General features: G+C 54.2%; 2 protein-coding genes across 2 annotated transcripts; both read right to left on the reverse strand.

The window, feature by feature from the left end:
- Window positions 1-272: 272 nt before the first annotated feature.
- CCDC8 (coiled-coil domain containing 8) lies at window positions 273-3,647 on the reverse strand. The gene has a single exon (XM_014863050.3). The coding sequence runs from the start codon at window positions 2,413-2,415 to the stop codon at window positions 679-681; it is 1,737 nt and encodes a 578-aa protein (XP_014718536.3). The 5' UTR covers window positions 2,416-3,647; the 3' UTR covers window positions 273-678.
- Window positions 3,648-5,578: 1,931 nt separating this feature from the next.
- On the reverse strand, window positions 5,579-16,064 carry PNMA8C (PNMA family member 8C). The gene is made up of 2 exons (XM_070498802.1): window positions 14,903-16,064; window positions 5,579-9,107 (listed from the first exon to the last, which is right to left on the reverse strand). Exon 1 carries the CDS (start codon window positions 15,507-15,509, stop codon window positions 14,904-14,906), a length of 606 nt encoding a protein of 201 aa, XP_070354903.1. The 5' UTR covers window positions 15,510-16,064; the 3' UTR covers window positions 5,579-9,107; window position 14,903.
- Window positions 16,065-16,481: the final 417 nt, after the last annotated feature.

A 16,481-nucleotide genomic window follows, 5' to 3' on the forward strand; every position in this document is an offset into this window, starting at 1 on the left:
ACAGTGAGCTCTAGAAATCACAGCTCTGGCACGAAGGGCCCCAGAATCTGCATTTTGGACACGTTTCCTGGCTGATTCTTCTGTACCTCGTAACCAAGGTCAGGGGAGATGTGTCAACTGCAGACCCCCGACTCTCCGAGCCGGCAGAACCCGGGGGCCTGGGGATGACAGGCAAAGTGTCACCATCACAGAGGGCGGGAGTCTAGAGGACACCAGGGTGCGACCAGAGCGCCCCGGAGCATTCTTCAGTTGCCAAGTGCCAAGCTAAGAAATGAGTTTGGAAATGTTTTTATTTGCAAATTGGCTTGCACCAAGTTCAAGGCGCCTTTCTCCCCGCCCCGCCCCCCTTCGCAAGCTGAGCACCTAGGGTTGCACTTGAGGAAGTTAACAACATGGGTGATGCCACCCACTGTATGGGGCCTTTCTTTACGTTCCTTGGGTTCCTACAAGAGTCTGTATTTAAAAAATCAACGCATGAAAGTGAAAACCTTAACAAGAAAACAAAGAGGGGGGTTGGGTGGAGATGTGAGGGCGCTGTCTGCCGCCGCCCCCACCTCCATCTTCAAGTGCGGAGGCAGACAGGGCCTCCCTGTCCAAGGAGGAGAGAGCGAGGGACACGCCCTGAGTGGCCGACAACGTGGCAGGTGGCGGGGTGTTCCGCGGCCCCCCGCCCCCACCTCACAGCTGGTCCTCTTGCTCTCCCTGCCCCGCTTCTGCCCTGGCCTCGGCCCTCAGCACCCTGAGGTGCCTGGCCTCGCCTGCCCTGGGGACTCTCTTGGGCAGGGCTGGCAACCGCGGAGTGTGCCAGAGGGCTCTCCGGCGCTTTCGGAACCACGAAAAGCGTCCAGGGGTCTGGAACCTCACCGTCTTCACCTGTTTCCGGGTCCTAGTTCCTGGGGTTGTCCCTGTGGACCCCCGGGCAGCTGAGGCCTCAGCTTCCTGGACAGCCGGGGCCTCTGCCCTCTGATCAGCTATGGCCTCTGCCTCATCACCTGCAGCCTCTGCTCCCTGGACAGCTGGAGCCCCTGCCCTCTGATTATCCACAACCTCTGCTCCCTGGATAGCTGGAGCCCCTGCCCTCTGATTATCCACAACCTCTGACCTCTGGACAGCTGGGGCCCCTGCCCCCTGATTATCCACAACCTCTGACCTCTGGACAGCTGGGGCCTCTGCGCCCTGATTATCCATAGCCTCTGCGCCCTGGAGAGCCCTGGCCTCTGCCCTCTGGTTAGCTGCAGCCTCCTTCCTCTGATCATCTGCAGCCTCCACCCTCTGATCATCTGTAGCCTCCTCTCTCTGATTAGCTGCAGCTTCCACCCTCTGATCATCTGCAGCCTGCGCCACCTGATCATCCTCAGCCCGTGCCCTCTGATTATCGGCAGCCCCTACCCTCTGATCATCAGCAGCCTGTGCCCTCTGATTATCTGCAGCCTCTGCCCTCTGATCATCGGCAGCCCGTGCCCTCTGATTATCTGCGGCCTCCGCCCTCTGATCATCTGCAGCCCGTGCCCTCTGATTATCTGCGGCCTCCGCCCTCTGATCATCGGCAGCCTCTGCCGCCTGAGCTGTGGACGCTGCTTCCTCCCTCCTGCGCCGCCGGAAGGAGGCCCAGTTGATCTTGGGCCTCCAGCGTCTTGGGGGGGTCTCAGGCACCCGTGGGTCTCCTGCATCCCCCACAGGATGGGCGCCGCCTGGCACCGAGGCCCCCTCCCTCTCCACGCGGGGTGAGGCCTGCTGGGCCTCGCTCAATCCGGGGCTGGACCTCGGCGCCCAGCCCCTCACCCTGCGCTTCAGCTTCCCCCAGGACACCTGGCTGACATACTCCCGCCACCTGTCCGCCTTGGACAGCTGGGGCCCGGGGCTGTCGTCAAACATGGGCACGGGCAGGGTGACTCGGCGCCGCGGGGGTGGGGCGCTGGGTTTCTCCCCGCGCCGGAGGAAGGCCTCCACCAGCTCCTGGTCGTCCTCGCTCTCCAGGTCGCTCCCGAGGAATTTGCTGCCCAGGTAACTGACCGGCATTCTGCGCACCCTTCTGCGGCGCCTGGGGCCTTTGGGGCCCTTGTCACCCTTGTCTCTGGAGGTCTCGAAGTCGCTGAACTCGCTGTCGCTGGCGTTACTGCTGTCGTAGGTGCCCACGACAAGCCGGGGGGGAGGGGTCACCATCTGCTGGACTCTCCTCCTCACTCGGGGCTCCTTGGGTTTTTTGGGGGGCTGGGGTGGGTGCGGGGTGTTCTTCTCAATGATGCGGGCCACGTCCTCCAGGGTGCGGCCTTCTTCCTCCAGAAACTGGGTCAGCCGCTCCCGAAATTCCGCCTCCTTGGTGGCGGGCTTGGAGATGACCCTCCAGACGCCCCCGGCCAGCCGGACCTCCCGGGGGATGAGCAGGTAGTCCACATCCTCCCCAATCTGCAGCATCCCCACCGTGGAATCCTCCTCCCTGCGGAACACCTTGCCGATCTTCTTAAAGGTTCCCACGGGCTTCAAGGCCTCCACGAGGACGTCCAGATCCACGTCTTTGCAGACATCCGGGACGCTCCAGAGGATCAGGCAGTCGGGGGAGGGGAGGAAGCCCCAGGGGAACCAGCCCCCCACGTGGCTTTTCTCGAGGGTCTTTAAGATCTCCAGGGTGAAATCTGGAGTGGGGGCCACAAGCCCAAACTACACGAAGCCGCTGGTCTTGGGGGGACGGGGTGGGGTCCCGGCGGCGCTGCCCGGAGCGTCTCGCACGCCCCCAGCCAGGGATGAACGAACACTTCCCAATTTCTCTGCCTGCCACCAGTCCGGTCTGGACCAAGTGCGGATCCCCTCCAAGGCGGGTGGGAATCAATTCCCAGGATGCTTACGTGAGCCAAGGCGAGGCCAGTCCTGGGGCTCCCAGCCCACCGTCAGCCAGCGGCCAACGAGGTGGGGCGCACGGGCTGCCCGTGGCTCTTCCCGCCCCGGGCCCCGGGGACGCGCCTGGAACTTGGGAGACGACTTCGCAGACAAAGACGGCCGGCTATTCAATATGGCCGAAGCACTTGGAGGCCGCAGCCCGGCCCCCAGGAGGGTCTCCCGCCCCTAGGCAGGCTGCCACCCCCGGCCAGGCTGACCTTGCCGCGCCTCCCGCCTCCCGGCCCGCGCTCAGCGCGGAGGAGCGGAGGGGCAGGAAGTTCCTCCTCGCCCTCCTCCTCCAGCGAGGCCCACCTTCCCCCTTCTCATCTTACACTCCCGACTCGGGAAGACTGACAGGGGGGCCGTCCACTCCCTTCGGGGCGCCCTCATCCCCTCCCCCCGGGGGTGTGGCCGCGCTCCGGACCTCACTGGGGCCGTCGCCTCCAAGCCGAACGCCCGCCAGGGCCCACGTCAGCACTTTCCCCGAGAAAGGCCGAAAGGCCGCGGCTCCCAAACCTGCCGTCCAAAAGGGGCGGGTTCCAGCCCAGCCCCGGGGGTAGGTGTGCTAAGGGACCGTCCTTTGGAAGGCCACTTACATGGTCCATTTGTGTGTTACCACTTAAAGTCACGTGGCCTTGGGCACCAGCAGTTCCTCCCTATATGCCCCATACGTGTGGGTGGAGAAATGGGTACCAGGGTCTTACTGCACCGGCCCCCGGCGTGGGGCTTGGCACACAGTTGGTGCTCAATAAATATTTTTGAGTGAATGAATGAACCTAATTGTTCGTGGGCAGGGACTGACTCGATGTTATGGTCTAATCTTCCAGTGGAATACTAGACGGCTATGAAAAAGAAGGATGAAGTTTACATCCTTCTCTGTCCTAGGCACCATTCTAAGTGCTTTCTCTGAATTCACTCAGGAAATCCTCCCCATGTCACTATGAGACACTGGGATGCTCCTTCTCATTTTATTGCTGAGGATAGAAAATCACTTGCTCAAGGTCACCAGGCCAGGAAGTGATGTCACCTGCCTGTGAATCTGAAACGGTCTGTGCGTGTGTGTGTGTAGGACCTGGTGTGTACATGAACTTGCCACATGTGCAAGCACTGCCCACAGTGGCTGTGTCTAGGGAGGGGCCTGGGGACCCCCAGAGGCCATAGAGACATACACAGGCCACTCTATATTCTTTAGGGTTGCTTGGATTTTTAGCCATCAAAAATGTTAATTAACGTAAATTAAGCAAAAAGGCCTCAGACTCAGCCACAGACACAGACATAGCGGATCAGGATCCCTAGGAGTGGGGGCCAGGCCTTGCAAAGCTTCCCAGGTAACTCTGAGGCAGCGGTCTCAGCGATAACATGCACAACAATAACAATGGCATTAGTAATAATAACAGTTAACTTGCATGGAGGGTTTCCTTGGAACCAGGCACCCAGTGAGGTGCTGAGCACTCCTGTTATGAATCTTCAGAGCTGGAGGGTAAGGCGGGTGGCTTCGCCAACATCTGCTTACAGTAGGGAAACTGAGGCTGATCTCAAGTTGCACCATTTGAACTGGAGGCCCTGGCATTTGAACTGGGCACAAAAATAAACGCTGATTCCCTGCTCCCCTCTTAAAAGCTAGGCCGATTAACCCCTTAAGAACCACAGAATGTGGAGCCATCCTCATTGCTTGCCTTGCTCCCTGCTTCTCTCCCCACCCCCACTGCCTGCAGTCCATCCCTGACCCAGGAGCTGGAGGGGTCTTTTAAAAACCAAAGTCAGATCTGACTCTACTCTTTTTAAAATCTTCCCTCTCACTCAGTCACAGTCCTCACTTCGGTCCACAAAGCCCTACAAGATCTCCCCACTCCCCTCTCTCCTCCTCGCCTCACTCACCTCACTCCAGCCACACCTCTCTCTTTTTCACTGTTCCGCCAACACACTAAGCTCGCCCCCAACCACAGGGCCTTTGCATTTGCTGTTCCCGCCGCTCAGAATGTTCTGCCCCACCTTCTCTTGGCAGTCTCCCTCGGCTCCAATGTCACCTTCTTAGAGAGGTCATCCCTGCCTCCCTTTCCTAAACTCTGGCTAGCTCCGGAATCCTTAACCCTTTCTGTGCCAAGGCCCCTTTTCAGGATACAGTTTTTCGATGCACAGAATTGAATCCATTGGATGACAAAGGAAACCACTTATAGTGAAATCCAACCGTTAAAAGAAAAATTCCGACTACGACAAACCTGGTAAACGAATGACTTGAATATGAGGGATAAAAACGAACACGTGTACTCTTGTGGAACTCACGTTGTGGGGTTTTATCCAGCTCCTGAAGGAACCAGGCAGATGTGTAAGAGAAACAGGCAGGAGAGAGAAAAGGAAGGGAAGGGAAAGAGGAAAAGAAGGAAGGGAGATGCCTGGGGGGGTGGGAGGCGGGTAAGGGCTCAGGGAGGCCTTTGCACAATTATTGGCTCATTCGAGTTGTTTTTGTTTTTGCAGAGCCGGCCGTTAGGGTTCACCGGCTTTCTCCTCCTCCTGCTCGAGCCTCGATCCCAGCCCCCCGCGCTCAGCCCCCGCCGGGCCTCCCGCCACCCCGCCCCTCCCCTTTGCGCGGTTTCTTGCCCCGCCTCCTAACGGTCTCCATGGCAACGAGAAGACGCGTTGCTAGGCGCCCGTCCGCTGCGAGGCCTCGGGGCGCTGACGGAGGGCGGAGGGCGGAGGGCGGAGGGCGGAGGGCGGGCAGCGCCTCCTCTCGCCTTCTTCTCCCTTCCTTCCGCCTGATCCCCCAAATCGGGTCCCCTGAACAGCTGCTTCGCAGAGACCCGAGACTGAAAACCCCTAGGACACCCGTTTGAGAAATTCTGGCGACAGCATCCAAGTCTGTGAAGTCATGACGACGCCCTCCGAGCGATAAGGACCTCCTCAGATGAGACATTTGGATTTTGTAATTGGTAAAAGCGTTTGGGTTCTTGTTTGCTGGGGGAAGAAAGGATTATCCTAGAAATGGAAACCTCAAATATTCAACATGCTTGTAAAAATTGCCAACCCCTGAACAGCTCCCCTGAGGGTGTTTCAGATTCCCAGATCGCTGGCAAGGGAATCTTTCTCCAGCCGCCCTAGGGAAAACACAATTACAGCTCCCACTTCTCTGTTTGTTTAAAAGAAACGAAAAATCAGAACAGAATGAGGGCAGAAAACAAAACCTGGCCCGAATCTCTCCACCCAGCTACACTTGGTTGCCATTTTAAACAGTAAGAATAATAATAAAAGTGATACACACACAGGCTAAGAAAATGCTGAAGTTACAGAAAGGTGTGCAATGGAAAACGTCTGCCTCCCCCAGCCCGGAGCCTCAGCCTCTCTCCCCACAGTTAAATATCTCTCTACTTTTCCGGGGGGAAAAAATGCTTCTATTAGTATATTTTAGTAATTTCAGAATTCTCTCCCTGGGGATTTTTCACAACATCCTGAATTATTTTCATCACAGTACTTACCACTTCTTGGCATTTTCTTATTTATTTATTGTCTCGCCCTGTTAGAACATTAGCCCCATGAGGGCAGAGATATCTGTCTGGTTGGTTCATTGCTGAATGCCCAACATCTAAAACCGTGCCAGAAGGTGCTCCAAATATCTGTGGAATGAATGAGAGGCTTGCACTAGATCTGTTACTGTAAAACTTGCTTTTTTCCCCCTGAATAGCGTGTCTTGAAGTCTTTCCAAATCAGTACACACGGATCCATCTCAGTTTTCTTTTTCCGGGACAGCTTCCACCTTTGCGTGTGCCCGCAGGCCAGGAACGTGATAACACTGACAATAATTCACCTTTATTGAGCAGCTACTTAGTTCCTGGCCCTGTGCATTTTCTCTTTTGATCCTTACAGCCCCTCCTAAGCAAGTGCTATTCCCATTTTCCGGATGAGAAACACTGAGGCCACAAAGGTGACACAGCCAAGGCGTGGCAGAGGCAAGCTCTCACTCACTCGGATTCCTTAGACTGAAACCCCCACCCTCGGAGGCTCCTTCCTTTGCCCAGTTTTTGCCCAGTTGCCTGAGGCGGGGTGGGTTGGGGAGCAAGGTGGGTGAGCAATCTGGGAAGACTTCTCTCCCAGGGGACACTTGTAACCTTGGCACAGTCACCAGATTTGTCCTCAGTCTTCAAGGTCCAGAAAGCAGATCCCTGTCTAGAATGAGCAGGCTATAAATTATCCCCAACTCTGAACCAGATACCAGAGGGCCAACTGACAGCACATAGTAGGTCTTCAACAAACACAGCAGGAAGCAGCAGTCCACACTCTGACCACATATTGGGTCACCCCTGCCTCCCCCCATCGCCCAGTCCAAAATCGGAGGACTGTTTGGTGAGCATGGAAGCAAAGCCAGGCGTATATTTGAGGACATCATTCATTCATTCATTCATTCGTGTGGCACATTTCTCCACTGTTGCGATTCTCAAAACAGTCGCGCATTAGAATCACTGGGGAGAGTTTTAGAAATTAGTTTCCCGAGTCCCGCCTACTGGATCAGAATGTCTTAGGGTGGGGGATGGGGTACTGCATTAAAAAAAGTCTCCGCCGGCTGGCCCAGAGGCGTAGTGGTTAAGTTCACTGCTCTGCTTCCACAGTCCGGGGTTCGCAGTTTCGGATTCCAGGCGTGGACCTACACACCAGCTCATCGAGCGATGGTGTGGCAGGCATCCCACAGACAAAATAGGGGAAGATTGGCACCGATGTTGGCTCAGGGCCAATCTTCCTCACCACCAAAAAAAAAAAAGGGAACCTTGGAAGTGTTTTAAAATGTCCCCCACCCCAGCCTGCAGAGGCATCTGCTGCCTGCCCCTTGTTGCCAGACTCACACCAGGGCGAGCTGATGGTTTTGTTGTTAGTCAAGTCAATTCCAACTCCAGCACCTCTGTGGACAGCGGAGCGGAGCCTGCCCGGTCTTTCTGCGCCATCCTCTCTCCTTCCGGCCTCCATCAGACAGGGCTCCATTCTATTCACAGGGTCTTCACGGCCAGTTTTTTCGGAAGTGGGTGGCCAGGTCCCTCTTCCTGGTCTGTCTCAGTCTGGAAGCTCCGCTGAAACCTGTCACCATGGGGGACCCTGCTGGTGTGTTAAACACCGGGGGCACAGCTTTCAGCATCACAGCAACACGCAGCCGTCAGAGTCCAATACTTTTTATCGAAAGTACACCTTACCTGTTATACAATGGACACCGCCACCATGATCAAGCTGGAGGACACTTCTATCTCCCCAAAAGGCTCCGCTGTGCCCTTTGTGGCAGCTCCCTTCCACTGACCCCCAACCACTGATCCGATTCTTGTCCCTAGACTGTTCCATTTTGGGGAATTTTGTATAAAAAGAACTGTATAGCGTTTGTTTTTGTCTGGTTTCTTTCTCTCAACATGAGGATTCTGTGGTTCATCTGTGTGGCTGTGTGTCACTACTTCATTCATTTCCATTGCTTTGTAATAATCCACTGTGTGACTCCATCGCAATTTGTTTATCCACTCACCCATCAGTGGGGACCTGGGTTGTGCAGTCTGGGGTTCTCAGGAATAAAGCTGCTATGAATATTCCAGAGCCTTATGTTTTTAATGCAAAGTGTACACTCTGTCTGTTGCAAAGGATCGTGGTACGGGTCTCATCAGCCCCACTTTACCGATGAAGAAACTGAGGCCCAGAGAGGGGAAGTCACCTTCACAAAGGCACACAGCTAGCTGGTGGCGGAGCTGGGGTTTGAACCCAGCTCTGTCTGTGCAGCTGCACACCCTCTGAAACCCTCTCCATCTCGTGCCCTGTTGATGCTGGGGCGCAGGTCGGGGACTGTTCAGGAATCTGAGATATAAAGCGAGGCTCTTGGGTCCTTTGTCAATGCAAAATGGATTGACTCCTTCCCCAAACCTGGTGAAATAGGTTCCTACTATGCCCATTTCACAGAGTAGCAACCTGAGGCGCAAGGAGGTTAAGTGTCTGGCCCATGGTCACGCTCCAGGAAGTAGAGGAACCAGGATTCAAACCCGGGTCTCAGCCCAAAGCAATGCTTCACCTCCGAACCTCCACACACAAAGCAGAGGCATAGGCTGCCTTCATTGGCGGGTTGCCTAGTGAGCAAGCCAATGAGCGGAATTCCAGATTCAATTCCACTGTCACTTGCTTAGGTATTTATCCATGCTATGCATTTATCAGCATATCAACCAGGTCTCTCATCTTCTGCATTCTGAGCCTTTGACGTCTGGCCTCCCAAGGTCAGGCAGTTCCTAGAGATGGAGAACAATTCGCCCTGAGCGTGTTCCTCTGACACAACCAACCCAGAGCCCACACGCTCACCTCCCTCCTTTATTCTGCCCTCACACTCCAGGCCACCATCCACCTGCCCTATTCACCCAGGTCCCAGGTCCCAAATGACTAGAGAGAGCCCCTGTGCCCCAGAGCCTGCTGAAATTATTCAAACTAGCCCATCCTAAGCCTCCTTACCCTGTCTTGCCCATTCCTCCCCTCAGGAACCTCAATCAAGGCTCTTGCCCATGGTTTCCCCCTGCCTCCACCTTCTGCCTGACCCTGGTGCTTCCTCCTGTGGCCCCCCATGGCATGCATGTCCCCCTCTCGGGATCTGTGACTATATCAAACTATCTTTTCAATGGCAGTCATCGCCTGACCTCTTGGCTTTACCATACCTAAACAATAATGAAACCTATATTAAAACCATCACACACGTTTCTACGGATTTCTTGAGCACCTCCTGTGAGCCAGGCACCGTTTGGGGCCCTGGGGATAGAGCAGGTGATGAGACAGACCCAGCCCTGCCCCTCTGGGAGCTCTCAATCTTGAGTGGAAGAGTGGCATTAAACAAAGATTTACAGAAATAAATTGATCACCAACGAGACATACACCAAAAGCCAGAAAAATACAGGGGGGCTACAGGGGATAACATAGGGGGACCTGACCCAGCCTAGGGGAGCCCAGGAAGGCTTCCTGGAAAAAGAGGCCCAAGGGATGAGTAAGAGTCAGTGGGAGCAGAGGCAACAACCTGGGCGAAAGTGCAAGGTGGGACTGTGTGTGTCCGGGGGTGGCTGGCGGGATGTGAGAGGGGGCAGTGGGCTACATGAAGATGCTGGACTTTCTTCTGAAGGGGAATGGAAGCCAAGGATGTGTGTAAGCAGAGGAGTAACCACACAGACAAATTTATCATCTTAGAGGGATACGGCCATTGCCAGAAAACGAGGGAGCCCAGGAGGCAGAGAGCAGGGAAGAAATATCCCAACCTCTCTCTCCTCCCGCCCTCTGCTCTGCTACTGTGACCTCCCATTGGCTGATCCCAACAGGAAGTCATAGGGCAAAGGAGCTTGGGTAACGTAGTCCATAGAGGTAGTCCTCCCAAGGCACAGAGCAGGGTGGAGAAAGGCAGAGAGACAGTCTAGGGGCACGTGGAAAATCACCAGCACCAGCCCCATGGGAATCACCTATTATGTGTTGGTCGCTCAGGGGTTCAGAGCCTGCTTTCAGAATCCCTGCCCCTCAGCAGGGACTGCTGGACGAGGCCCCAGGGGTTGTCTTCCCGGACTTAACAAGAGACCATTTTTCCTAGTGCTGCACCAATCTCTCGCTCAGAGCCCTGCCCTTCAGCCAACCCTCTGTGTGGTGGAGCGTATGGATGGACTCTGGAGCCAGGCTGCCTGGGGTGAAATTCTGGCTCCATCGCTCTGTGGCTGTGTGACCTTGGGCAAGTCCCTTCACCTCTCTGAGCCTGTTTCCTCATCTGTAAAACGGTCATCATAATGATACCTACCTCATGGGGAGGTTGTGAGCAGTCAACAAGACCATGTCTAGCACAGGAACTGGGAGGGTAAGTGCTCAATAAATGTAACCCATAGTTATTAGAAGGGCAGTGTGGTCTAGCGGTTACCTATGTAGACTGGAGCCTGGCTTAAATCCTGGCTCTGTTTGCAAATTGTGTGGCTCTGTGCCTCCGTCTCCAAATCTGGAGAATGGGATCATTTGTTTCTACCTCGTAGCATTGAGTGTTATTGTGAGGATTAAATGAATTGTTTATGTAAAATGCTTAGAATAGTGCCTGGCACATCCATGTTCAATTTCTATTCCTTTCCATTATCTTCTGCTCTGAGCCCCCATCAAAACTAGAGCATGCAATGCACCCTTGAAGAGACCCTCAGAGTGTCGCCCACCTCTCATTTGTTTCCCAGGGTATCCTGAAGAATTTCTGTCCAGCCACTTACCAGAAAACCACGTTGTGACTTTGAGATCAGCTGGGGTGTCTCCAGCCCCAGAGAGACCCAGCTTGTGGGTCAGAAACACAGACTGTGGTCAGAAACACTTGAATTTCAATCCCTCTTGAGCTTTCCTGTGTGGCCTTAGGCAAGTCACTTAACCTCTCTGAGCATCACTTTCCTCATGTGTAGAATGAGATGCTGGATCATGATATTAGTACAGCTTCATAATCACTCATCTCCTCCTGTGAAATCCAAAAAGCTCTGAAAACCTTGCCCCAAAAAAGCAAAAACATTTGGAGGCAAGATCAACGCTGACGTGAGGCTATTCATAGTCTTAATTTATTTCACTTAAGGTCAATATCCTACATTTCCCTACAGAACACTAATGATTTTGATTATGGGAGTTGCCGGACTCCACCCCCCCCCCCCCCCCGTGGGATGAATTTCACAATAAAAGATATAGTCACTGTGTCAATTTTCTAAAATCCCAAACTCTCTGAATTCGGAATCACATCTGGCCCGAGGGTTGTGGACCTCTGGTGCCAAACCTCCAGGGCTGGGAAGATATAATGAATGAACGAGAATGAAGCCCTTTGCATGGTGCCCAGCACATAGGACAGCTGTTACCGTTTTTATTCCAGATAAATTATTTCGTCCTTCCCAGGAGCCACTGGAAGCCCGTGGGACAGCAGAAAGCTGCGTGTTCTGAGTTCTCTTGGCCATGAGATCTGATAACACCCCTTTTTAAGACAGTACAGCTGTGGATAACTTCAGGCAGCCCATAGAAGTGGCTTCCAGAACGTTTTTTAGCAGTAGATTGTTTTTCCAAATTAAATCTAACATAGATCCCCGACATATCAAAGGGCAGACGATGATTTCATCAGCATCCCTTTATTTCATAAGTTCATATGTGTACAAGATGCATCCACCACAAAGACAAATGAAGAGTTTTAACAGAACCGGCTTTGGAAATTGGGGTTTGCAAAGGCCAGCCGCAGCCTCCTGCCAGCCAGCACATCTGATTTACTCAGGAATTTTCTTTCAGGATTCATCAGGATTTGCTATGCCAGAGATGTCTTGACTCACACAGGGAAGTCGCTTCGGACGGTAACAGTTTTGCACAACTGCCTGCATTGCAATCTCGGGAAACCCTTCCACTGGCCCAGAAAAACTCGAAAGAGAAATGGGAGGAGATTTGAGTGTTATGGGCAACACTGAACAACCACTAACGTTGTATATCCCAAATATGAACGCTGTGTGGGAAACGCCTGAAACCCACAATAAGCACAAATGCAGCTTTAATATTGCAATATGATAATAAGAAGTGTCCCACGGTCCCGTTACTCTGCAATGACTGTGCCGTGATGGGAGAACGGCGTACCGCAAACAAATGTGCCTGAGGTCTGCGTAGCAGTAATTCAAGCGCAGGCTCCCAGGAAACGATGCACACAGCAGTTCTGTATTCTGTGAGCGCTATGCCCAGGCTGGACATTTACAAGGAATAAAAAGATAAATAGAGAGCCTCAAACTCTAGACCATGGATGCATTTGCAAGAAGTCCAAACACATGTGCGGGGATGGCACGAAAAGCTTTCTCCCAACCATTGCAGAAAAGACAAGGATGTTGAGGCTGGTGATACAAGGCCAGCTTGGGGAATGGACAGAAATCATTCATCCAGATTTTACATTATGTCGATACCTATGTGAGCACTAAAACTTCCTTCTGTCTCGACTCCTGCTGGCAATGCAAGGACCCAGCTGGCATTTCTGACTGCCTGAGGGTGGGTCCCTTGCCTGCACCCTGGTTGCCAGGTTGTGATGGAAAGACAGAACCGCCCCACCTTTTGGCTCTGTTACAGGGGCAAAATGGGGTAGCCTTGCAGAAATAAGAGAAGCCAGTGGACGCCGGGGCTCACAGACGTGACTGCCGCCCACCACTGTAATACATTGGGGGTCTCCACTATTACAATTTGGTAGGTAACAATCCAAGCCTCTGTTTGTCTGTGTGTGGAGTGTGTGTGTAAATTACATTTTTGGAAAGAAATTCAGCTCAACGCCTTGCAGATCTCTGAACGAATGCAAGTTTGCAAATTCACACGACAGACGCCCCTGGCCAAGAGGGCTGCCTGCCCGCGGGTACCTGCCTTCTCCCTGATTGCTTTGTTGTTGTCGGTCTTCACCGTCACGGGGGACCCAGCTTATAGATTTGGGGACTCAACGTTAATGTGTTAATCGCTAACCCTTGAAGGTGACCTCCTAATTATTTCCCTCCTTTTGGACCTTTCCCTGGATGTCTGGCCTTTCATTCTTTAGAGAGTGGAGTGTGCTCCTCCCAAGCCAGAGCTCCTTGGGCTTGATTTTGGGGAGACCCAACCCCTCGCCCCAGGTCCAATCAGAGCAGAGGGTCCCAAGCCGGACCACCCCGTAAGGGAGACCCAGCATCTAGAGAACAGCGGCAGCTTTTCACAGAGTCACACACCGAGCAGTTCCTCAGACTTGGAGAGCAGGCAGCTCCCGACGGCAGGCGTGGTTTCTGTTTGCCAATGTGCAAAACAGCGTGGCCTATTCTGGACACGCTTGTGCCAGAGGTACAGTCAAGGTACATCCTCTTAAAAAGACAAAACATGGCTCTAGACTTTGAAATGACAGGATCTCCAGCAGGGCCCAAAGCTAGAGGGGCCTGGGCCTCCTCCCGACAACCTACACCCAGCAAGAGGGACTGTCCCCAAGATGAGGCCGCGGGGGATGGCGATGGCCTTTCTCCCCAGCGGGGAGCTCCCTGACGCTCTCTTCCTGCTTGGCTTTTCCTCAACTCTGGTAAGAGATGTTCTTCAACACCTTGGAATCCCAGCCCCTGTTTCTCCTCTTCTCTTTCTTGCAAACACTTGCTTACGCAGGCGCCGGGGCTGCACCCCGCGGTCTCCATGGCAACGTCCGACGCGCCGCTCAGCTCCCACTGCGACTGCGCAGCTGATCCCGCGGGGGTCTCCGGGATGCTAGACGCGCTTTGCGGGTCTTTGAGACCCTTCCTCGCTCCGAAGTTACCCTTGCCCACTCAAATAGTATCCACACACATACTCAGGTGTTACTCCCATACTCTCAAATGCTACCCACAGCTGCTCAAATATTACCCACTTGAGCTCATATATTACACTCATACGCAAGATGCTACCCACACACTCAGATGGTACCTGCACCTGCTCACGTATGTGATCTGAGTGCCGCGAGGGCAAGGTGTGGGTGTTTTGTTCCCAGCTGTATCCCCAGTGCCTGGTACACTGTAGGCACTCAGGAAATATTTGTTGAATGAATGAATGATCCATACTCAACCAGATATTACCCACATCTCTTCAAGTGGTACCCACGCCTGCTCAGATACACCCAAGTGTCTCACATGTCACCCACTTGCTATGAGCGTCATGAATTCAGGAATTTGCTCCCTTCTGCATCCCCAGCTTCTAGAACAGTACCTGGGATGTGGCGGGTGTGCCATTAATAGCTGTAGAATTAACGAATGAATGAATGATGCTCACACAACCAGGTGTTAACCACGCCCACTCAGATGTAACCCACAAGTGAACAGATAAAAATACACACCCTCACTCACACACTAGTCCCATGTTACTCATGCTCAGTCGGATGACACTTATTCTTACTCAAAGTTACCGGCTCACTAGATTAATATCCATCCTCGCTCACATTATCCACTCTTACTCTCATTCGCCAAACTTCTCAGCTGGTACCCACCCTCCCACAGTCGTCACCCATGTCCACTCAGCTGGCTCCCCTCCTCACTCAGCCGCCCCCATGTCCACCCCACGTCACCTCACAGCCTCTTGTCAGGCCGTCGACGGTTTTTCTTGTGCTTCCGCTTGCCCTTTTTGTCATCTTCAGCCTTGCTCTCCTTCTCCGCCGAGTCCAGAGGTGGCATCCCGTCCGCCCCGGGGGTGGCCTCAGCTCCTGGCTTCTCCCCCAGCCCGGGCGCACAGCACTTTGGGGCAGGCAGCTCTCTGGGGCCCGTCAGCGTGGGGCACAGTTCCTGCCTCAGGACCCGGGCCACATCCTCCACCGTCCTGCCCTCGCTCTGCAGGAAGAGGTTCAGCTTCGTCAGGAATTCGACGTCCTGCTTCCGGGGCATGTAGACCACTCTCCACGTGCCACCCTTGCCCTGGATCTCCCTGGGGACCGCAGCGTAATTGATGTCCTCCACCAGCCTAATGATGGCTGCCTTGGATCTATCTTCTTCCAGAAAGGCCTTCCCAGCCACTTCGAATTTGCCCAGAGGTTTTAGGGGGACCCGGATGATCTCTTCGAATTCCTCGTGGTCGCAGTCCTCCGGGATCCCCAGGATCATCAGGGACTTGTAACTGTCCACCTCGAGAGCCTGGCACCCGTGCTCCAACAGGGCAATGTCCTTGACGCCAAACAGCATCTTGCCCAGCTCTCTGAGGCAGCAGTATGCCCGCTGGTGGACACCTGTGCTGCCTCGGGAATCCAAAAAATTATCCAGGATGCCACGATCCCTTCCCAAAGGCTAACCGAGAGAGAGGCCTCGCGGTCTCAGTTCGTCCAACTCAGTCAAGGAGGGCAGGGTTGCACAGCGTCCAGCGTCTGCAGCCTCCCCCTGAGAGGCCTCTTGGGAGTTCCCAGGGACTCACGCAGAGGGAGGCAGAGGTGGGCGTCTGCCAGCTGGCTCGTTGCTCCCGAGTCCTGGGCAAGGTAGCACCAAGGAGGGTCTGAAGATGCTGCTTCCGCTCTCTTGCTGGTGGCCTCCAAAGGTCTCGCAGGTCCTGGCAGTCTCAGCAGATGTGGGACTGCCTGTCTCCCTGGGGCTTCTGCCCCTGGGGTGTCGTGGGTGGGAGCCGGGCAAGCAAGGCGGATGGTCCCTCGCCGCTGGGCCCCGAGGCTGCCCTCCGTGCCCTGTGGCGGGGCTGAGAGGATGTGGCCGCTGCACTTGCTCCGCAGTGACGTCACCGCTTCCTTCCCTCTGTGGCCAAGCGGTCTCCATGGCAACCGCTACAGCAACGCCTTTGTCATCGGCGGCATTGAAATCAAAGTCCGAAGGGGTCATTCGGGGGTGAAGGGTCAGCCATTCACCATGGGAAGTGCCACCCCCCTTCTTTGAGAAAGTGGCTGATTCCAGGGGAGCCGGGACAGGGAAGATGCACAATGAGCCTGGAACATCTTTTGGGATCAGAAAGTAAGGAAATGCTCAAAGAATGAGAACAGGTGGAAAGACACAGCAGCCAGCTTGAAGGGCTCCCACTGGCCAAATCGGGGACAATTGGAGCAGCGACATTACAAATAGGAAGAAGAGATCGTAACCCCTTGAATAAAATAGGAATCCACGAGTCCATGTAGCTATAAGTTAAACGGGTAAACGGAAAGTTTGGTGGAGGAACGT

This window comes from Equus asinus, chromosome 26 (assembly GCF_041296235.1).
Source record: "Equus asinus isolate D_3611 breed Donkey chromosome 26, EquAss-T2T_v2, whole genome shotgun sequence".
In the NCBI taxonomy this organism is placed as follows: domain Eukaryota; kingdom Metazoa; phylum Chordata; class Mammalia; order Perissodactyla; family Equidae; genus Equus; species Equus asinus.